Genomic DNA, 24,251 nt, shown 5'->3' on the forward strand with positions numbered 1-24,251 from the left:
ATAAAAAATTGTAAGTAGAGAACAGCTACAATAGTAGAATCTATTGCAAAATTCAATTGCTTATAGTTTTGTGTTTACCAAACAATGTTGCTTGCAGTTGAGAATTGTAAGTGGTCATGAAGCAGTCTGAACTCTTGAAATGACCATCTAATATCAAAATCTTGCTTATAATATATATATGAGCCCACATACACATGGTATAAGAAAAGATACCTAGTTGGTCTTTGCCCCAGGTGCTTGGCAGAGTGCTCTTAAAACCCTTGCAACTTTCTAAGTGACTGCAGTAGTTTTTTGTTATTCATAACAAGCCCCTTTGGGCTACATCTGAGTTTATAACAATAAGGTGACTCAGAGTCACACTCCCAGTTAGGTTTAGCAGGACAAGCTGGTCACCAAAAACTCATTAAGTGATTAGAGGGCTAGAAGCTTCAGACTTACTCCCCTGGAGGGGAGACGGGTTGGAGACTGAGTTCAATCACCCATGGCCAAAGATTTCAACAATTACGCTTACATAATGAAACCTCCCTAAAAACCCCTAAATGATGATATTCAGAAAGTGACCAGGGCTGTAGGAAGGGTGGTATGCCTGGATTGAGCATGGCAGTTCCCCTCTCCTCCCCCCACACCCTGCCCTTTGCAGCTCTTTCTTTTCACTGTTCCTGACTTGCATCCATTATAAAAAAAAAAAAAAAAAACTGCTAATCCTAAGTAAAGCACTTCTCTAAATTCTGTGAATCCTTCTAACGAATTATTGAACTTGACAGGGGATCTGGGGAAATCTCAAATTTGTAGCTGACCAGGCAGAAGTGCAGGCAACCTGGGGACCCAGGATGTTGCTGGCATCTAAAGTGGGGCAGTCCTGAGCCTTTGACCTGTGGGTCTTTGCTAACTCTAGGCAATTAGTGTCAGAATTGAACTGAATTGTTGGACACCCTGTTGGTGTCAGAGGATTGGAGAATTGGTTGTTGTCTGGAAAACAACAACTACACACACACACACACACGTAAATCACACAATTTTATACTGAGCTTTCACAAGATTTAAATTTCCCATGTGGTCTGGCCAAACATGAGAATAAGGCACATAACACTACTGTCAAAAAGTGAAATTATGATTTTTGAAGTCTGTGAGTTAAACTGTCTTTTAAAAATTCTGCAAAAAATTCTGGGGACTATTTTCCCCTAATTTTGTTATTAGACAATGTGGAATGATGAATGGCCAGAAAATAAAATTAAACTGTATTTAACTCTGCCAACCATGATACTCTCTTTTAAATAATCAAGACAAACTGAATTTACAAAACACAATTAGAGTGGTTTGCTTAAGTTTGTAGTCTCTGATTAAATACAGGTGTTATGCAAAATAGGCTGGGTCTGGAAACTGTTTGCAAATGCATCCTATTATTTAGCATTATTTTTGCTTTGAATAAAAGAAAGTGAGAGTCATCATGAAGTCTTTGGGAAATCTACAGAAATAAGATGAATCAACCTAGAAAAAACAGAATAAAAATTCCATACGTGTGCTAAACAACATTATCCCAAGTATGGCCTTAAAAACTGTGTATTACCAAACAGCAAAATAGAAATATCATGATTAAAAAAATTAATAAAATTGAAATAGAACCAACTGATGTTTTCACTCCTGCATCCCTGCCCTGGAGATTTGAGAAAGAAAGCGATATGATTCAGCTAATTGTACAAGGGATAAAATGACAATTCAATATTTGAAAATAGTATTAATGAACTGTAGCAATTTCTTAGTTACTATTGTTTGCTCGACCTTGTGCTAGACATTGGGGATGTACAAATACATAAAATATTGCTCCTGCCCTGAAAAACTTTCCAGGCTAAAGAGTTCCAATATCACAGAAATTTCATGATCAGGGCTACATAGTGCATGGTTATTAAGGGTACAGACTCTGCACCAGGCTGCCTGGGTTCAACCACTGCGAGGGTCTAGCACTTACTGGCTGAACGGTCTATGGAAAGATATCTTTCTCCCAGTTTTCCCATCTTCACAGTGAGGGTACTTCCATCCTCTCGTTCAGAACAATGCTTGGAGTGGTTGACAAGTCTTAGCTATCATGACGGTCCTGACCTCCCCTAGGAGAATCCCATGCGGCCATGGTGCCTGCTCAGGGCCGTGTCTCACTTTCCTCTGAAGGAAGGGAAATGACTAATCAGAGGACTCTGTGTCTCTGGGTGTCGGTACAGGTTAAACGCTAAGAGACAACAATAAAGGCTATCTCAAAACAGCCAGCTCGCAACGTGTACATAACTAGGGAAATTCAGCATGAAGAGATGTAAAAGCTGAATTTTTGAATAAAAAGTCACTGGAGTATTGCAACATGCTGTTAAATAGCAAGACAAATGCAAATCACGATAGCTGTAGTACCCTGCATTCTGATAGAACCCCAGAGTAATCAGTGTTTTGGAAATTAAATGTTAAACCAACTACACCAATTATCTGCTGATTAGGAAGTACGGCCCAGTGGCTGCGAGGTGACTTGAGTTTCTTTTCAGTGTTGAGTTTATCCATATTCAAATTTGGTGTTGATTGCATATCAGATGAGTGGCTGGCCTGAGAGTCAAGAAAGTTTACCATACTGGTGTCAGGGGCTCTAATTTGCCAAGTCATTGCCTAATTGTGGCTGTGTTTACGAAAGCACCATCAATCTGGGCAGGGCAAAACAGGACAGTTGGACTAACTTATTGCATTCTGTACCCTGAGCCGAGCTGAGCCGAGGAGCTGAGTCCTTGAGAGTCTCTTCCACTCACATATGTATCATTATTCCAACACACGCTTACTTCCCTGGTTTGACTCACTCACACCATGGGAAGCAAATCATGGACAGATCAAATTATGGCTTTGTTTTTTAGGTAACAGCATTACCAACATAAGGGTTCAAGGGCTTTAAAAATAGACTATTTCTATGTTGCCAAGTGAATTACTGCAGAATGCCGGCACAGTCTCACGAGAGCCTACACATGCCATTTCCCCCCTACTTTGACCATGAATCAATTCACAAGTACAAAATTTGGAAATATATTTGCACAGTATTAAATCAAATTATGCCACCTGTTCTTCCTATTATCTTTGATAAAAATCTTAATATCTTTGTGAACTTTAATGCACTTCGCTTTGTAAACAATATCTAGGTCTGATGTAGACACTTCCTTAGTATCAGCTATCATATAGGAAATTTCTTCATGTATATGCATGCTAATTCCATGCCCTTCCATGTAACAAGCTCACAGAACAGTGCAGAATTTACTGGGAATCCCAACAGCGTTTTTAAAAATGACATCAACATTTTTTATTTCTGACAAGAAAGTCCTGATTTAACTTCTGTTTACAGACATACCTTGGACATAATTGCAGGTTGGCTTCCAGATCATTGCAATAAAGTGAATATTGCAATAAAGCGAGTCACGCAAATTTTTGGTTTCCTAGTCCGTGCACATAAAAAATTACGTTCATACTATACTGTAGTCTATTAAGTGTGCAATATTATTTCTAAAAAAGGAAAAAAAAACAGTGTACATACCTTAATTAAAAAATACTTTATTGGGGGTGAGGAGCCTGGGAAAAAATAATCTCAAAGCTTGAGAGGCTGTCACCTGACATGTGGGTCCTATCTGTACCCGCCCACAGATACTGAAGTCTCCTTGCTGAGTAAGATGCTCTTCTCTAATTCTTCCCCTTTTTAACTTACTCTTAATATGTAAATTTGTTGTCTGTTCCTTAACTATTTGCTTTTGTAATGCTTTACGCCTTGTAAAATGATCACCATATTAAATTTGGTGAATGCAGATGATTTTCCTTCTCTATGGAACACATAAATAACTTATTTCAAACTTGGGTTTCAAAGCAACTGATCTAGAAGTTACAACAGGGAATGTGAACAGGTAGTTCTAGTTCAACCCAACCCTGTCGTCCTTTTATGAAGGTCTTCTTGTTCCTTTCTTCATATTCTTTTCGTCATTCAGCAACTCAAAGAAGAGGCAAAATGATGGTCTACAGAAAATAACAAATATACACACATTTCAAATGCATTTGAAAGCAGATTTGTTTGAGGACCAAACCTTCAGTGCAGTAATCCAGGGTGGCCCTCAGTGACTGCTAAGAACAAATCTATGAAGGACAGTTCTGCACGGGGCACGGAGAAACCATTTTTCCACTCTTGTATCAAATGCACGTCATGGTCCCTCTGTCCACATGGCTGATTTCTAGTTATTTTTAAAAAACTTTGTTCCTCCCGTAACATTGCTGTTTTCTTTTTACATTTTTTTTCAGAACATTTCAACTTTATATATTAACTTGCAAACTAAGTAAACAGCTGGGCAGATAGAAATTCTCTGCAATTAATTTTCCTATGAAGTGTGAAACTTAACACCTACACATTCTGCTAATTATGACACAAATAAAAGTCAGAGTCTAGTGAAAGCTGACTAGTTTTCCTGCCTTGAGCCCTCTACCTGTCGTCTCAGCAAACTGCTGAGTTCTTCTAAAGAAAATTTCACACTCTGTGTACATTACAAAATAGTTTATTGCTATTTCTGAAAGCTATTAAGACTCCTTTTTCCCCCTAAATTGTAACAGTTTGAGTCATTAATAAAACTCAAAATTAGTGAGAAAGATGTTTCATTTTACTCTGGTGTGTTAAGAGTATAAAGACTCTTGAGAACACAAAATGCTTTCATAAACTGCACCCTATAAACGAAAAGATTTGCATGCCTTTGTTTTTCTACAAATATTTTCTCTTTAAGTGTGGCTATGATGGGAAGTGCCTTAGCGTGCACAGAACAGCTCCACACTGCTGTCTCACCCGATCCCCACAAAAGCCTAGGGCAGGAACAGAGAAAATACTATACCTGCATTCTGAAAACGAGGCCCCTATGGATTTCTGGGACTTGCTGGGTGTCACTGTAGTGCTAGTCAAATAGAAATGAGCACCAATTCTAAACATGTTTCTTCTACCATCCCAACAGAATCCAGGGCCAGAGAGCATTTTTGAGATTCCCCTGGTCCATGCCCACCTCACCCCTAATGGTGAGGTTGTCACCATACTACTTGCCCAGGGTCACAGAGTGAGATTTTGGCCATGCAGGGAATAAGAACTCCCACATTCTTCCCGAATGTAATGGAAAGGAAGGTTTCAGAGTCAGACGGGGCTAGATTTGGACCCCGGTTCCAAAATCTACTCCCTGTGGTTCCGTGCAAATTACCTACATTTGACTTTTGGTTTTTCATCCCTAAGTGAGAACAATAAGTGAGTTGTGGGGATGAAAAGATGAGATGGGGTGTGCCTGGCTCGTAATCACTGCTCAGAACACATTTTCTTCTCTTTAACTCACTGTTTACATAGTGGTACCTTGCTTTCACACTGTATTTCATGAACTAAACACACTTCAGCCATCTACAGTTGCTTACAAAAAGAGGTTTTAAATGTCTTTGTTTCTGACTTTTAGAGGTAATCCTTATGCTTCTTTTAATTAATTGTTCAATCTTTATTATATATAGTCCTTTTCATTAAAATTCTAGATCAAACAGTAAACTTACTATTCGTATTATAATTTAAGGTTTTAAAACGTAAGTCAAAACTTTTATCGGTCTACTTCAGCCAATACATTTCTTACATATCTATTTTTGTAATATCTTTTTTTTCAGTTATATTGTTTTGGAATTAGAATGGCAGTCAGTCCTTCCAGTGATCAAGGATTTTGTGAAGTGACTCACGCTGACACTATTTTGCAGCAATCAAAGCCAAGACTTTGAGTGACACTCAAAACCAACTAATAGAGATACACAGAATTTTATGTTGCACCCTATCTGGTGCACGCAGTGCTGGGCATGGTCCTGGGGTCAAATACTGCTTAGAAAGCATCCTTCAGAGAATTTTCAGGGGATGCCACAGTGCATTTAGGTCCAATTCTACAAAGAAGCTGCAAGAACTCTCCATTTAATCCTGATGTTTTCTTCTTCATGGTCCAGCAGGAGAGGAAGGAGTGGGTCTCCTGATCTCCAATTTGCAGATGTTGACTGCTGAGACTGGGCAACCCACAAACAGTGCCAGCAGAGCACAGAGGACGAACTGAAATTCAGGACCAAGAACTCACAGCCCTGGGCTTCCACTCAATCATATCCTTCTATCAAAGTCTCTCCTGTTATTCCAGGAAATAAAAGTAACCTACTGAGTGAACAGAACATTTTTCTGTTGATCTTGAAATTTTTGATGAAAAGGGGGAACTATCCCTTGGAAAACACATTCTGCCTTTCAAATTCACCAGAAGTAAACTATTTAAAGACTCTTTTGCATTTCCCTCAAGATCTCTAAAACAGCTTCTAAGAACTTCTTCTGCTTCCTTCAAGTTACCTGAAAATTAAATGGACTCAAAGTATGATCATTAGAGTGAGTAGGTATGTGCAAGCTACACTTTTTATAAAAGCAGAGTAGAAATTTTTACCAGATTTAGTAATGCAAGTGTATATTCATGTGTCTACTTCAATGTAGTGAAAGCCAAAAATAATTATTACATTATTACCTAATGATGCAGTTGAAAGAGTAGTTTTCTGTAAGTAATGCTGTAGCAGAATTTCAATGCAATTTGTCATACTTTCTTATTGAATTGTTTTTTTTTTTTCCTGCCACATTACCTGTTTGTCATTCCAAACAAGCTGTCAGGTCAAAAAAAAAAAAAAATCACTGTCTTCTTTAGGGCAGTACTCTGTGGCTATTCTGCTGGAATAAAGCCTTAATACAGAAGTGACCCGTAGGTATATACAGATGTGACACCAGCATCCTGCCTATATTTACGCAGGACCCCATGCTTTGCATATCTAAGTATTAGCAGTTCCCCAGCTTTATCGAATTGTTCTTGCATTATTTTTCCTGTACCTTGATATGTTTGCCTGGTTGTTAACTTTCTAATTCTACTACACATTTATATAAATTATAGCAAAATTTCTTTTGAAATGGAAAAGGTAATAAGTAGAGAAGTACAGTATGCAGTCCTGTTGTCAGGTCAAATGTCACAGCTCTTGTTCTTGGATTATGGTCCTTGTGGACCAAAGAACACAATCATCATGACAGGAATCTACTTCACTGGCATCATGCTGGAGTAGTCTCAAAAATTATTCCCCACAGCATAGAAAACAAACTGTGGTTATCAGAGGGGAAAGAGTGCAAGAGAAAGAGATTAGGAGTTTGGGATTAATAAATATATATTACTATATATAAAATAGATTAAAAACAAGGACCTACTGTGTAGCACAGGGAACTATATTCAGTTTCTTGTAATGAGCTGTAATGGAAGATAATCTGAAAAAAAAAGTTTATATTTGTATGTATATGTATAACTGAATTGCTTTGCTGTACATCTGAAACTAACACTGTAAATCAACTATACTTCAATAAAAATAATTATAAAAAATTTAAATGCACGCAAATACTATAAAAAGACAGAAACTATTAAAAATAATCAATAAGAATTCAGTACATTAAAAAAAATTATTCCTCCAAATATGCTTTCTTGTTTGGTAGAACACACTAAAAATGGCAAGCCACTGACCTAAATCAGTTGTTTTTAACTGCTTTTCCCCCAAAGTTCATAGATACGTAATTCCCACATTTATATATATAGTCATACAGACACAGGAAGAAAGATGTGATAAACCCAGATTTTGAAAGTCACTCGCGAAGGCTATGGGACAGACAGCAGGTTATGACATTTCCAGACACGTAACTGCAACTCCATACCTTCAATTGATTACAACATAACAGTGAGTCCTAAGTCACCAATTTGTATCCACATCTTAGGTGAAAACTGCTAGTTCTACAAGAAGTTGTTTTACAACGAAATTGAACACAGAGTCTCAAAACATAAAAGAAATAAAAGCAATACGTAGCTATAATAATTTTATAAATGGAAATTCTTAATTATTATGACATGAATATGAAAGGAATAATAATGTATTTTGATAAGTACTAAAATATGAGGGTTTTTCTAAGACCAAAGGTAGCATCCAAATTATCTTGTATTTTGTTTCAATTAGGGAGTGTAACAGACTCTGGAACCAGTGAAATTAATAGTTAAAAATGGTCACACTGTTTAACAGGCCATTTTGCCATCTCAAAATCCTTGTATTAGAGTAATTTAGACTTTCACTGGGTGGAGAAGGACTCAAATAATTTAAATTATTATTGAGTAGAAGGATATAAGAAACCTATTTTATATTTTGATCTACATGGAGGTCACACGAGTGTGTTCATCACTGGGCTGTACACTTAAGATCCATATACTTAACAAGGTACATGTTATCTTAAGAATAAAACAAGCCTGAAAAACAGTCATGGAAATTTTTGTTTCAAAGTTAATAAAAATGTCTCAAGAACGTGTATATTGTTTATCATTATTATTAGAGTTAGAAAACAAGAATCAAAATTTCTAATATATTTCTAATAAACTTCTAGTATAGTTCTAATATATTTCTAATATGTTTCTAATAAATTTCTAATCTATGACCTCAGCCACACATGCTATAATGATTCACTTGATACATGTGACTACTAGGCCACGGTGAGGGCACATGTTGAACACATGTGCCTGACTCTGTCTGACGTTTAATTGAGTCTGGCACATGTGTGCTTTAGTAATGTATTCAGCTGTGCAATTTTATGTGAGTGGACATCTGTAGACATGAATTTGAAAAGAATTTGTGCAAAGTGACAACCTTTATAACCAGCGGTATATAATAAAAAGTCTTAACAGGAAGCAGCAGCAACTAACATTTATTGAGGTTTTACTGCGTTACAAGCACTGGGCCAAGTTCTTGCATGCACCACCTCAAGAAATGCATTTGCAGGATTTTTAAACAAAAAAATAGAGTTGTCAGGAGATCTGTGTTGTAATCTGCCCCTAAAATAAGATAATATGGTAGTACAAATTAATGCAATTATAGACTCCAAGTTTATAAAAAAGTTGATAGGCAACTCTCCTATGTGTGATTGTGTTACAATCACAATTTTAAAAATCATTGAAATTCATTAAATTAAACTTTAACCATTTAAAATTGAGGATTCTATAGGTACCATCTTGAAAAACATTATTGAAGGAACTTTTTTGACACTAGCCACTTATCTTCTCATTCTAAGAGTTATGTAGGCTTTCTGTGAACCCACAATAGCAGTGAATAAGCTTGGAGACATGATCAGAATACATTTCCTGGATTAGGACTCCTTTCCTAAACAACTGTTGTCTTCAGGATTAATATTTTTCATATGTAAAATGAGTTCTTGATATTTTTTATTGTATCTCTTATAAATCACCTATTATCAGTAAATTAAATCTTAAGTTTTATTTCTAAAACTCTAAATTCCAAACTCTGACTTAATTAAATTCAAGTAATTGATTATTAAAGAACAAATATATAAATGTGAATCAAATTGCGCTCAACCACGTGCTCTTCGACTTAAGGTGAAGCTCTTATTCCAGACATAGTCATCATGCATAATAACCGTAGAGCAGAAACATAAACTTGGAATCACATGATTAAATGGCAGAAGATCCTGGATGGTTACAGAGGTTCTATTTACCCAGGAGGGCTCAGGTCTTTCAAGTACGTTAATAAATCACTGACTCAGTACATAGGAGACCTGAACAGGACTTGACAGATAATTTAGTCCAAACCCCTTGTTTTCTGGTTAGAAAAAAAGAAAAGGTCCACAGAGGTTAGGTGACATGTTCTAAATTGACTGCTTGACGGTGGAGCTAAACCAGCTTCTCCAGTCACCTTTAAAAATGAGATTCTTTGCAACATATTGGAATAGCCTTCTAAAAAGTTGCAAGTGCATAGTTATACACATCTATGAATATAGTTCGGTAAAGAAAACATATGCATCTATGTGAAGTCCTTATTCTATATATATCGCAATTCAAACACAGTTCGAGCCTGCTTGCTTTCTGATAATGTTCAATTTATTTAAACCTAACTTTGAAAACATCCTCAAGTTTCCCTTTTTCTGATGAAACAATTTTGAAAACTTTAACTCTTCCAACTTGTTGGTGTTATCATTCTGACCTTTGCACCATCATCAATTCTCCATATTTTTCTTTAAATGATGTGAGTAGAGTGCAAGGATCCTGACGGAATCCTTAGATTAACCTGTCCTATACAGGGTTTCTCTTTTTAATTAGCTCACAAAATTAAAAAACTATGAGATTAGCAAATTTTTTCGATTGCTTACAACCCTGTGCTCTGCACTGCCTACCATGCACCTTTGGCCTTTCTGCCTTCCACTGAGAGCCAAGTTAGTACTGCCCTGCTCTGTTTCTCTTAACTGGTTTCATAATCAACAAAGAACGGGTTTTACAAACATTGGACTTGCTATAAAGGGGATATGGATGCTTTTTTCTCTCTGAATTTGGGAAGGCATTTGAAACAACCTTGAATCCTTTTTTCCCCTGTGATAAAGATGGGTTTGCCTGACCCATGCAGACCTTCCACAATGACTGGTGATTTCCTAGCAAATACAGTTAATGCTTAAGGAACGCGAGCTTCCATGAAAGATAACAAAGTATTGCAATGTGCGGAAAAACTTAAGCTCACCGGAAATTTTCTCTGAGTACAAATATCCTAGATAACATAGTGGACAGAAAATGAAGTTGCTCTTGGCACGTTAGAGATGACATTCTCTACTGGTCTCCTCCACACAGCCGAGCATAGTGTCTTACACACAGTAGATGTTCAGTGAGCGCCGAATGAGTGAAGTGTAAGAATGAAGTCTTATCTTCATTCTGATGTCTGTCGTGTTGTTATGTGGAACAATGCAGTCACTCAAATGATCTGGCAGGAGTATCTGGATGAATCAGTAATGCTGGTTTGCAATTCTGACTTTATAATTTTAGTTACACAATCTAAAGAGGTAACCAAGTTCCTGAGCATGTTACAAGCACAGAAATCTAGAGAGTACTTAAGAGACTCTATCTCTAAACAGTAAGAAATGAGGAGGTTAGAGAGTTATAAAATATTAGGGAGCCAGCAAATGGAGGAGCTAATACTAAAGAAAAGCTTCTTATTTTCTCATCGGAATGAACCCAGACCCAACCTACATTTTGGGTTAAAAGTTTACAAATACTTATTCCTGTTTGAAGTTGAGAGAGCAAAGGAAGGAGAATTTCTAAGTTCAAGTGGATGAGAAGACAAAGATGAACCTAGAATGAAAATGCCGAGGAGGAGACACAAATAGCTTTGCACATATTGGGCCTTTAATCAGTGTATTTGGAAAAGCTAAAAATTCACAATTGCTACCTACGTTGATTTATCCAGATAATTATCAGATAATTAAGTTTATTTTATATAGTCAGAAAAGAAACATGTTGTAATTAAAGGTTTTTTTTTCCCCCAAACACAATTATTTGAATAACAGTCCCAAGCTTTCTTTTCACTGTGGGTCACTCTCTAGTTTATACAAATGAACATCCCTTTTCTGGCTGTCAGCTGATTTTTCTCATATTCCTCTCAATCACGTGTCTACATTTGCTTCTTCAAATCTTAGGTTCCTACCCCTTCAGCACTCATGATTCCTTCCTATTAACCCGCTGCACCCAGACTTATATGGCCTTTTCACAACTCAACTAGTTCTGTACTGTCTCAAGTCCATTTTGTGCTAAATTGATCAGACTTCTCATTTTTCACTCTCCTGAAACCTCAGAGGGACAGGACCCGGTTGCAAATCACTCTTCCCTATTTTCTTGATGCTTCTCTTAGCCCCTCTGAGCCTTTGATTAACTTTCCCTCCTTCTTCTGTCTCCTCACTGTGGGTCTTCCTCTAAAACTGGATCCTTGACATCCTGTTCCTTACATGGAATAATTGAGTAGATCTTATTTTAAAGATTAAGCAATCAGTAGAATGCCTTGAAAAAAGATTATGAATACCAAAGGTAGATGGGGATGTGGAGACACTGGAACCCTTGGATGCTGGTGAGAATGTAAAGAATACAAACACTTTGGAAAACTGTTAAGTAGTTTCTCATAAAGACAGACATACATCTTCCCTTGATCCAGCAATTCCCCTCCTAGGTAGATACCATAGAGACATGAAAACATATGTCCACAGAAGAGGTGCACAGAATGTTCATACAGCCTTCATATAACAGCCCCCAACTGGAAACAACCCAAATGTTCATCAATGAGTGAAACAATAAAGTATATTACATCCACATAATGGAATACTATTTCACAATGTAACAACATGCAAGAATCTAAAAGCATCATGTTGAGTGAAAGAAGACTGAAACAAAAGAGTATGTAGTATATGATTTCATAAATGATGGTCTAGAACTAATCCATGGTGACAGCAGGAAGTAGCTGGTTAGGGGTTAGGAAGTGACTTACGGAGGGGGGGGGTGCAGGGGTTGAAGGCAACTTACTTTTTGGGTGATGGAAAGGTTCTGTATCTTGATTTGGGTTACAGGTGTACAAGTACAGTCGCCCCTCCCGCCCATCCATGGGTTCCATATCTGTGGACTCAACCAACCCAACTGTGGATTCCAAATACTCAAAATAAAATTCCAGTAAGTTCCAAAAAGCAAAATTTAAATTTGCCTGGAGTTGGTAGCTATTTACATAATATTTACATTGTATTTACAGCCATTTGCATAATATTTACATAGCATTTAGTATTATAAGTAACCCAGAGATTTAAAGTAAGCATACGGGAGGATGCTATATAGCTTATATGCAAATACTAAGCCATTTTATATAAGGGACTTGAGTATTCTAGATTTTGGTATCCGTGGGAGTCATGGAAACAATCCCCATGGATACCAAGGAATGACTGTACATACAATTGTTAAAAACCCTTTGAACTGTATTCTTAAAATAAGGATGTTTTATTGTATGTAATAGCTCATATAAGTCTCAATAACCTTTCTTACGCCAATGACTTCCTTTCTGTGCTTCCAGTCTTCTCTAATCAGCTCCAGTGCCAGATCCAATGCTGAAGGAAGGCTCCATTTTTAAGTTCACCATTATATCAAACACCTCCACCCACTCCTCTCAATTACATTCCTCATTTCAAAGGCATGGCCATTCCTTCTGCTTTTATCTTATCCTTTAGAGTCTAGTTATCACCAAAAGTATCAATTACTCCTTTTAAAGATAAATCATCCTAAGTCCTTTCCCTTCAAGGCAGAATGTGGGAAAGAGCACTTCTAACATGTAGAGGAAAATTATGTCTGATTGCGTGTCGTGAGTATCACTCCTCATCAGTTCTGTGATGCCTGTGAAATCCCTTAACTGAGTCTTACTGTCCTCATGTGTAAAATGAGATAATTCACTCACTATTATATTAAGGAACACTGTGAGATATGTCATAAAAATAATCTGATACTTATAAAGCGCTACATTTTTAATAATACACTTAGGGTTACTGTTACTCAAAAGACAACACCGGAGCCCTGGCCCTGGCCCAGGCCCAGAGGTGCTCGTGTTCGAAGTGCTTCAGTAACTTCTGATATATTCTTCCTGATTTTTTTGGGCATGTGACCAATTTGTTACTTATTTTCATGACTAATAATTTATCATGCAATCCCTTTTAAAATATTAGGGTGATCTTGATTTATTAAAGATATACTATGGCAAGATTTACGAAACTTCATAATTGTTTTCAAAGTAGCTGTCAATCTGGAAGCTTGGGTAAAAATGTAGGAGTAAAAAGCCAATTATATTTAAAAATATATATATATTTAAACAAACAGGTTGATTTCAGTATGTAAAGAGATCACATGCTTTTAATTCAACAACTCTTTTTTTGTTTGTTTTCTTGACAATTTCTAATTTTGCTGGATATTCTCACATTGTAAAACCTTTACTGGTCTGCTGACTTTACTTGAATAATAAGCCACATAAAAAAGCTGTACTGAACAGTTAGTATTTTAACCCCACAGTGTAATCTACCCAATACAAGTTAACAAGATATTTTAATCGACTGATTTTAAGACAGTCATTTATATTTTTTTTCCTAATCGATTTCCTTGTTTGCATTTTACTATCATATACCAGGAAAAGTTTCTCTAAATGTGCAGTTTAAGATGAGTTCTATATTTGCATTAGAAAACGGAAACCACAAGAATCAATTCCATATTTTCTCTCACTTGTAATAGTGATTAGACACACAGAACAAATTGCACAGTGGATGTAGAAATGAAGACCAAAACACTTTTTGCTGAAAGGTCATGAAATTTTAGCTCAAGGATTTTATTTTCAATTATCTGTATAATAGCTTCAATTTTATGTTTTGTGTTTTGTCACTATCATATCCCATAGCTAGCTCCTTCCAGAAATTACGGGAAAAGGCACAATGGCTGATGTTATCTTTTCGTCATTTTGTGTAACGTAAGAGGTTTAATCCATGTTAATTTGAGTTAGAGATAGAACATAACTACATTTCACAGATTCTGCTTATCCAGCTAGAATCAGCCTCTCGTGAAGAGCTACATTTTCCTAACAACACTATTATACCTAGCAAAATAAAACAGAAATTTCTGAGACTATAAACCTTGGAGGTAAGAGTTTACACTACGAAATCCAGATATCAAGACTCAATAAATGTACTTGTTATTCTTGATTTAAAAAAATACATCACTAAGTAGATACAGAAAAAAGAATTTGTGAGATCTATCAGAGCCATCCTGAAACTTCATAAGAACATGACAAAAATTGACTAAAACTTAGAAAATGAGATTTCAAAAATAGGTAAATTAATTTCAATTGCTTACATAAACAACAGTAGTTCTTTCTGAAAATACCAGTACATGAGTCAACCCTCTCCTCAAGCTTCCCATCTCCATGGGAGGAATAGATTTCCCCATCCCACGGATGCTGGGCATAGTCATGTGACTTGATGTTGGCAGATGAGTGGACGTGAGCAAAGCCTTAAAATCTGTTTGTACACTAGGGCTTGCCCTCTCTGCTCTAACCACTGCTGTGAGATATGCATGCCATGGATTGTCCTGTGGATAAAATGAGTGAACACAGCTACTCTAATAACCTAGAGACCTATTCCAAATGACCGGCTGATGCACGGAAAAGAAGCAAATGTTGTATGGTGGTATGCCACGGAGGTTCCAAGTGACTGGCTACACCACTTTCTAATGGTAATATAAGACTAATTTTTTTTTTTTAAAAATGCCTTGATATTGAATTTGGGGAGGTGACACATTTTTCTTAAGTAATAAATTAAACTTTAAGTTTGGTGGCAGACATTATTAGTTAACTGAATCAGTCCTGTCCATTTTTCTCTTTTTCTTAGCCATGTTCCAATAACTGGGAACATATAAACCAGTTTTGGGCAGTGAGATGTAAGCAGAAGTCACATGGTGGGTTTCCTGGGAAAGCTTTTTACAAGTGACACAGCTGGCTGGCATGTTCTGCTGGTGTGTTTGTTTTGTTTGTACTCCTTCCTTTCTGACTATTACAAGGACAGGATAGCGGGAGATGCATCAGACTTCATATAACCTGAGGACAAACCTTAGGACACTCCATCAATCTGTCCTGGACTTCTTGTTATATTAGAAAAATAATTCCATGTTTAAGCTGTCTAATAAGATTTATTGTTATTTGCAACCAAAAGTAACATTAACCAATATTTGAAAGGATATGTAGACAGGCAGGTAAATAGATAGAATTTTCCTCAAATTATCAAAAAAGATACAAAGTTGTAGCTAGAAATGTTATTCGACTCAGTCTAATATTAAAAATTGAGTTGATAAAATGATCATTTTATCTAAGAATACATAATTACTTTAAAATTAAGTCAAAGCTTCAGTTTTCATATATTAGATTTGCTTCCCCATAATTAGAGGTGAAATAATACTAATGATATATCAGATAATTCTGAAACTACACTTTGATAGAATTAATTTTATTTTATGGCTTAAAGTTTAGAATCCTCTCTCCCCCATGACTTTTCAGAGAATTAATCAGAAATAAGTTTAGAAATTTGCTGGCATTTTTACTACACAAACTGCACACGGTTTGGGATTTAATTTTTAGGATAAGCCGTGATACCTGATGTACTAGATTTCAACTGGGTGGCGACTCTCAACTTTGGAATTGTGGAAACAAGTGGCACAGTTACCATGGGAAAATGTCAACCTGGTAAGATTCGCTCCGATCAAAGGCATCTTTTTCTAGACAGCAGCAGGTTCTCCATGAAAACGTATCCTTCAATTTTTGACTTTCATGTGATGCATGTAAGTAATTGTATTCAATGAGACTCAAGTATGGACGAGTGCCATAAAGTGAAGGAAAATTATGGTATAATGGCTATAACTCATGAAGAGTAATAAGAAGAGAGAGTGTCTAGAGCATTTGACTGAAAATAGAAGAGATTATATCCTGGTGAACTGAGTTAATTTCAAATATATTACAGGATGGTTTTCTATCATGCATACTCTCTCTGACTATATTAATAAATGAAAGAGTGATGAATAGTTCTGGGAACTTGTAGCGAAACATTAATATTTCAACATTATCATCGAGTATCTATGTCAACACACATCAAAAATGCATGAGAAAGGACTACCTATACTCACTAGTTACACCCATTAAGAATAGATACATGACAAACATAAATGGTGTACACAAATAAAACATACAGCAAGAAAAGAGTTACACAAAGACCTCACATGAAGTACGTCAAACAACTGAAAGCAAGTTAACTCTAGCAGTCAGTCTGGAGTATATTGTATGACCACATGAAATACCACCATATTTTAAATTATGAGTCATCTTAGTAATTACTAGTACTGAAATTTTTGGTGGGGGGAGATAATTAGGTTTACTTATTTATTTATTCTTAGAAGAGGTACTGGGGATTGAACCCAGGACCTCGTGCATGCTAAGCATGTGCTCTACCGCTTGAGCTATACCCTTCCTACCTAAAATTTTTTAAAACATAAAAGTAGCAAAAATAAGCAGTCACTTTCAAATAAAAGTGGCTCATCCACTCTATCTGTAACTTTGGAATCCTCTACTTAATAAAATTAACAACACAAAGTTTGGCTTTAAAAAGTTTGGTATCTATTTTTAAATTGTCACTGAGAAATAATAATATCATTATTAAAATGAGGAATGGCATTTTAAAAAAACAAATCAAGTTAACAATCATTTCCCAGTGGCTAGAAACGATAAAAAATTATGTTTACATCTGTAGTATATCAAAAGAAGATGTTCAGGTGGAGGGGGAGGTTAACAATGCAAACTCATTGGTTAGCATTATGCATAGTGTATAAAACGCCTACCATAGAGATGAGACAAAAATCACTCTCAAAGCAGCTTTCATATATGGTGCCTTTCATTTTATTTTACCTCTTAATGATCAAAAAGACGCATGCATAAAAAATTCTGAGGACAAGCTCTCACTTGGAACTACAGTTGTATCATTTTTAGGGAAAAAGTACTAATGGAGCTTAGAAGATTCAGTAATAATACATTAAAAACTTTCTAGGATAATAGAAATCTTGACTCATCTGGGGATACAAAATTAGATTTCAAGAACCCGGGCCAAAAAGAAGTAAGTACAAAGTAACTAAATGTTTTGAAATAAAAAAACCCTCTTTTGCCTTTATTTTTTGTCTTCTGAATTTTGTTTTGGTTAAATAATTGCAGATTCCCTTAGGAAAAAAAGGCTTTTATCACAGCATAGAGGAAGAAGTATGAGAGTGAATAAGGAGACTCAGTCCTGGCTCCTATTTCCCAGGGAGGTGATGCTAGAATGATGAGCTGGCATCCACAGAGCTCAGTTTCTTCTATAAAATTAAGGAATTCTAGTTAATGCTCTCTAGTTGGTTAGAGAGTTTATTTATTCATTCCAGAATATTCCCACCTGAGAATCTCTGCACCTGCTATTCCCTCTGCCTGGAGTGCTGTTCCTTTAGATACCCTTCTGACTTGACCTCATATTTCTTTAGGTCTCTCCAAACATATAATCTGATCAGAGAGTTCCTGAAATGCCTTTTGTGAAACAGTAAACACTGTCTACACCATCTCCACCCCGCCCAGCACCCATATCCCGGCTTCCCTTATCTCCATGGCACTTACCTTCTTCAGAGGTATTATGTGTTTACTGTCTGTCTCCTCCCACCTGCTCCACTAGAATATAAGCACCATGAAATTGGTGATTTTGTCTTCACCAATACTGTTCTAGTGTTTAAAAAGTACCTGGCCAGGGACTGTGCTGGCAGCCTGGGAGATACATGGAGGACTCAGACATCTTCACTGCCCTCTGAGCAGCTTGGAGAGTCTCATATGTACAGGCAGGGAAGTGTCTATACATTTACACATATATGTGCATGTATATATACACATGCACATATGCACACATATAAAGATCTTTATATGTATCTTTATACTACAAGCTCCGATATCTAGCCATGGAAGCTATGAACATCTAGGCAGCACTGTTCATATCCACATTGCTGTCAGTGGCACACTTTGGGATATCCAGTGTTCAACCCACACAACACACAACCATACCCAGCTTCCTTGAGACTGCTGTCTGTAAAACACAAAGTTGATGATGCCATTCCCATTTAAAATCTACTGATGTCTCCCACTGTCTATAGAATAAATTCATTCTTCTTAATCAGGTCCCTACCCACCTCTCCAAGGAGCTTCCTCTCCCAGGTCTCCGCCACACTCACTTCGCACCCGACACTAGGAACTTACGCACCGCTACCACATGTCAACACTCTCCCCTATTCCCGACTGAGCTACGTGTCACCACCCCCATCACTGCAGCCCTTCACGCTTTTATCCCATTGTGCTTTAATTCGCCTCATATATTTTGAATCCGTGCTCCCTGTGGTCAGGTACCATGAATCATTCAACCTGTATCCCCAGCATGTAACACAGGGTTGAATAAACGAATAAATTATTCACCGAATGACTACATGACTTAATTTGCTAAATCACAAAACAGTTCAAATATCAAATGAGTCTCAAAAACTCATCACGCTTTTCTTAATTTTAAGAGGGACCAACACTGTTCCATCAAAGCAGATAAAAGTGACTGTGTATGGGTATACAGTCTTCATCTTGCTATTTAATACCCAGGGACTGAGTTATTCCGTGATCATTATTTTTTATTTTTAATCTTGCAAGAATGTTGGGCTGATGAAGGCTAAGTAAACACTTTAGTTTTTATCTATGTTAATTCCTAGAAAATTAGTAGCTTTTTCTGACCTTCTTTAGGAGAAGAGCAACGTGAAAGTGTTTATCTCTCTAGCCAGAGAGCAAACGTCTCTCAGATTTACCCATCAGCAATAGCCAGCATCAGCCATGGTGTCTATTATTAGTCTATTAAAGAGCTAGACTTCCAACCACAGGTCAGAATGAAAGCTATTTCTTTGGTAACACATGAAGTAGGAATGTGAAGGCATTCCAAACACATTAGGCTTATAAAATGAAAAAAAAAAAAAACCCAAAAAACCCAGCCTCTTTTAATGAAGCAAGAATCTGGGAAAAGATTTCAGAAGAAAAACTGAAATTATAGGACATTCTGAGCTCTCTGGCTTCTTCTCTGGGCACAGTCAGGTGGGTTTCATTTTAATTGGCAGTCAAGGGAAGAGGCATGTGATCTAAATACTCTCAAGTCTTCCAGGCAAGGGGAGCAAAAGAAGATGACACAGTGCCATGTCAACCCCTGGACAAACTCTGCCTTTTATAGATTAACAGAAAGCAATTCTAAAAAGGATGTTTATTTTGTGGGTTTGGCAAGGTTAGTGCCTATGTGATTACTGAAACAATTTCTTAAAATAATAGCAACAGTGAAGTTTATATAAAGAACACTCTAAGATATTTATATTTTTTGCATATCAGTATAATGTTGTATGTGATTTAAAGAAGTAGAATACTTTTTTGGGGGGAGGTAATTACGGTTATTTATTTATTTCTTAGTGGAGGTACTGGGGACTGAATCCAGGACCTCTTGCATGCTAGACATGCACTCTACCACTGAGCTGTACTTTTCTCCTCGGGATAACTTTTAAAAAAAAATTTCTGAGAAGGTATTTGGTAGAATTATTTCCCCCTAAATCAGATTATATTTAAAGTAACAATGAGTTGTAAAGATGAGGAAAATCTGATATTATTTCATAAAAGTTATATCCTTATTGAGATTCAAGGCTCAAAAAACTTTGCTAATTTTAGACAGTTATGGTTTAGAGATTTTAAAGCCACAATATAAAAACAGAAGCTGCCTTCATAAAGGAATATGGGTTTAGAGTCAGACAAACTTTGATTTCAATATAAGCCTTGAAAATTACCAGCTGGAGGACCTCTGGAGATAGAGTAAACATATCTGGGCTTCTGTTCCTTTATCTGTGCATAAAAATGGGAAAATAGGGCAAATTAAATGAAAACTACATGAGTTTTCAAAGAATCTGCCAAAAAGTAGGCAGTTACAATTCTTTTGTGTTCTCTTTCTTCCGTATCTTCTCTATTGTAATTTAAAAGACATTAACATGGTCATACACACGGAGAGTCGGAAACAAGGATTGAGAATCTTTAAATAAGGAAATTTTTAAAAAAATCCCCAAAACCCCAAATCCTCCAAGATTTCTCACCCTTCTTTGATCATTACATGCAGTTTTCTAAAATAAGAACCATGGTGTCTGAAGCAGCAAGAGAATCTGAAGGAAGCATCTGAATACCCAACTTGCTACAATATCTGTTCCTTCAAAGAGCATCTAAGTAAAAACCTAATAAAGATATAATTCTTCATTTCCAGAATTTACAAACTGTTTTCCTTTAAGAAGAAGGGCACTTCACATGAGGAATATAATAAAAACAGGGGGAGGAAAGCGGTGTTTTAATTAACTTAAATGTAACTGACAAGGAACAATTTAAAAAGCACATCCTTTTAACAGGTGCAAGTATCAGGGATGCTGGTCAAAGCAAGAAGTTACTAATGCTACTAACTTAGTCGATTTTTCTTTCCCTCTGAGAGTTATAATCAAGATCAGAGAGGGCAGAGTACTCAGATACGGTGTAAGTTAAACAAGCACTTGCATTCACCAATTCTGCAAGAACTGAACACTGAGAAAAACAGGTCCAACTCCTTCACATCATCATTTGCTTTCCCCACCTCCTACTCTACTCTTCCACGCTTCACTCTTACCCAAAGTATCATAGATCATATATATCTAGAGATCTGTATTCTTTCAGTTTAAGGCTTATTCCTGGTTGAACAGACATCCCTCTAAGCAGAGCCCTCTTTCAGATATTCTTATTCATTTACACTTTAGTTTGAAGGAAGTTGATTATTCTGCTTGCATCAACAAATGAGGAGTATAAATGCTTGGAATTAGAGAAAAAGAAGAAAAAGGGGTACAGAAATTAGAGGCTCTGGGTAAGAGAGCCAAATTTTACCTATTGAAAAAATATCATTGTTTTGCCTACGGTTAGAGTTAATTACAATAATCTGCTCTAATCATGCGCCTGTACCTCTCTTTTTCCAAACACTTATTTCAGAATTATGTTTGTCAAGTAGTTAAGGGTAATGACCCTATTTTAGCATCAGAGGGGAGGAAAAAAAAAAAAACCCAGACCAAAGCAAAACAGATGTTCTATGAATTGCTGGAAGTCGGCTTCGTCAGAATTACTGAATACATGGTTTCTGACTCGGACAGTATCTCTACAATTGAAATACAAAAAGGGTAGAGCTTGTCTGTGGGCCTCTCTGTGGCCAATTCTTCCCATTTATCTGAATTCACTGATGCTGAGCTGATAAATAGGAAGCAAGTGAATCAATGACAATGGCTGAAATGATGGGTTCACGCACAGTTCAGGAGCCTCACTACAAAATCTATTCAGATCGAGGTGAACTCCAGTTGCTGCTCTTTTCAAAGAGCGCCTAAGTGAAAATGTAATAAAGATATGACTCTTCATTTCCAGAATTCACAATTGTTTTGTGAAGCAGTGCTCTTTTTTTAAAGACAGGGATAGCTGAATATATTTGGGGGGGTTTACAATTTTGGTTAACAACTTCTGCATTTCAAATCAAAGGGAAATTTCTTGAACCAAAGATTTAGTAAAAGTGTACTTTGAAAATTGGTAAAATGCATAACACCAAACATTTAGAAAAAACACTTACTAGCATATTAAGGTTTATGCTACACAAATATACTAAAGATGTCAATAAAGTAAGTCACCAAATTAAAAACTCAAACTACGATGATGATTGCATGAGCCTAAATGGGAAAGGAGACAAAGAAGAGATTCGGGTTGGAGATATTTACCTTGTGGGTTAGCATCTTGTTCTAAGGGCTGGCCTAGGACCAGGCAGTTTCATCCCTTGGTTTCCCCTGCTTTCCCCTTGTCTCATCTTTCCCTTTCTCTTCCTTGACACTGCACTGGTGGTCAGTGCGGTAAGAGGCACACCTATGAATCCTTCTTAAACCATGGCTTTAATTGGAGAGACACATGTGTATTGCTTGCCCAGAGCTTTTAAAATGTGCTACCTCTTTTTTACACACATATAAGCTCTTGATTCCATCACCTCTCTACCTGAAGACATCTTCTCACGCTCACTCTTAGCAAAGTTTTGCAAATGCCAGAAATAAACCCACAGATGTCTTTCGAAATTCTCTCATCTTGCCCGTGCCAAGATGTTGTTCTATCCTTTTATTATTTAATGCATTGTTTTATTGAACACGGCATACTGGTATTTTTGTTTGTTTGACAGCTTTGGAGTTCACAGACGCCATCATGATCCAAAGTCAAAAAGAGAAAGAGGAAAGAGAAATTAATAGTGAAACAGAGACATGCATTAAAAAATCAAAGAGAAATGAACGGGAGAGCAGAAAGACATGTTCACTGAGAGTTAATTTGGAGTAAATCTAAGCACAGATTTTCTTTTTTAAATTCTTTAACACGGATTATATATTTATTTGTCACAGAATAAAATTTTCCTCAATAGTTTGTAAGTTTTGAAATAGACCTGTATTTCAGAGGTTTCTGCAGAACACGCTGTTCACTTCATCTAACAGCATCTTAGCACTTCTCAGTGTTTATACACACAAACTCCATCCTGAGTGATGGTTAATTAACTATTGATGGGTCCTGGCATACTAGGGCTTCCCAAGTGACAGCTCAGTATTCTTTACTAATCGTTTAATGAAAACACTCACATGAATAATGAATCCGGCATTTCCCTAGATACACACACAACTTTTGTAATAGTCATAAAGGCAGGAATATGCATGGTTAGAACAAAACATCGTGGTTTGCAAATGTTTTCACAATGCCAACCGGAGAGCTTATGTTGAAAATAAAGCTCCGGTCTTGAGGTTGCTATTAAGTTTCACATTAAAATATAATATGATATTATCAGCATGTAATATTAAAAGCACAAAAATGGTTATATTTAAGAAGTTAACACCATTATTTGCTATAGAAGCTCGAAATGGAATAAGCATAATTTAGATGTTAGTCATCACAGTGCCAAACTTTAAAGTTTGAATTAAAAGAAGCGCATATCTATAACACACGCACCCATGAATTATATATGTATTATAATGATGCAGGAAAACAATGTGATTAGAATGTCTACGAAACTTATGATTCACCTCAGAATCGAAACTTGTCATCATTTAGCCTCATTTTACAGGTAAGAACATGGAATCTTTGATCTTAAGATTCAGCCCTCATGAAACCACAAGGGCTAGGCTGACCACTGGACCGGCGATGTGGCACGCCAGCCCTTAAACAGGGTTTCAGCCAACCCTCTGACTCAGAGCCAAGCCTGCCGTGGGTTAACGTTGGCCTTGGAGAATCTAAGTTACTACAACCAGTTATTTGAACAAATGGGAGAGAAAAGTGTTTTTAGAAATGTTCCAGTGGAAGAAAATGATTGGTAACAGACATTACGGGCACTCTTAGAAAAAGATATGTTTCAAGAGCTAGAAGTCCTAACCTTTGTCTCGTTGTCACTTATTATTATGACTTTGGACAAGTCACTGGACTTCTCTGACCCTCGGTGTCTTCATTTGTAAACTCAGCATAATGACACTTGCAATACTTGTATTTTCTGGTTGTCATGGACTTATCCTCCACACTTACTATTACTGTTACTACAATCACTAATAATAATACTAATTTCACCATTTCTTGACCTTTCCGTGTGTCAAAACTTTGCAATTCACTTTTTATGCTTTGTAACTTCATCACACTCTCACAACGGTCCT

General features: G+C 36.6%; 1 protein-coding gene across 13 annotated transcripts in view; it reads right to left on the reverse strand.

The window, feature by feature from the left end:
• Positions 1-24,251, reverse strand: part of KLF12 (KLF transcription factor 12) — a 407,719-nt gene that overhangs the window by 84,975 nt on the left and 298,493 nt on the right. For 11 of the 13 annotated variants that reach the window (XM_072976354.1, XM_072976357.1, XM_072976356.1 and 8 more), the window contains one exon: positions 7,265-7,321. The exons of the other annotated variants lie outside the window; for them this stretch is intronic. In XM_072976354.1, coding sequence (XP_072832455.1) covers positions 7,265-7,321 — 57 coding nt within the window. The remainder of the gene's footprint in view (positions 1-7,264; positions 7,322-24,251) is intronic. 13 annotated transcript variants of the gene reach the window in all.

This window comes from Vicugna pacos, chromosome 14 (genome assembly GCF_048564905.1).
Source record: "Vicugna pacos chromosome 14, VicPac4, whole genome shotgun sequence".
In the NCBI taxonomy this organism is placed as follows: domain Eukaryota; kingdom Metazoa; phylum Chordata; class Mammalia; order Artiodactyla; family Camelidae; genus Vicugna; species Vicugna pacos.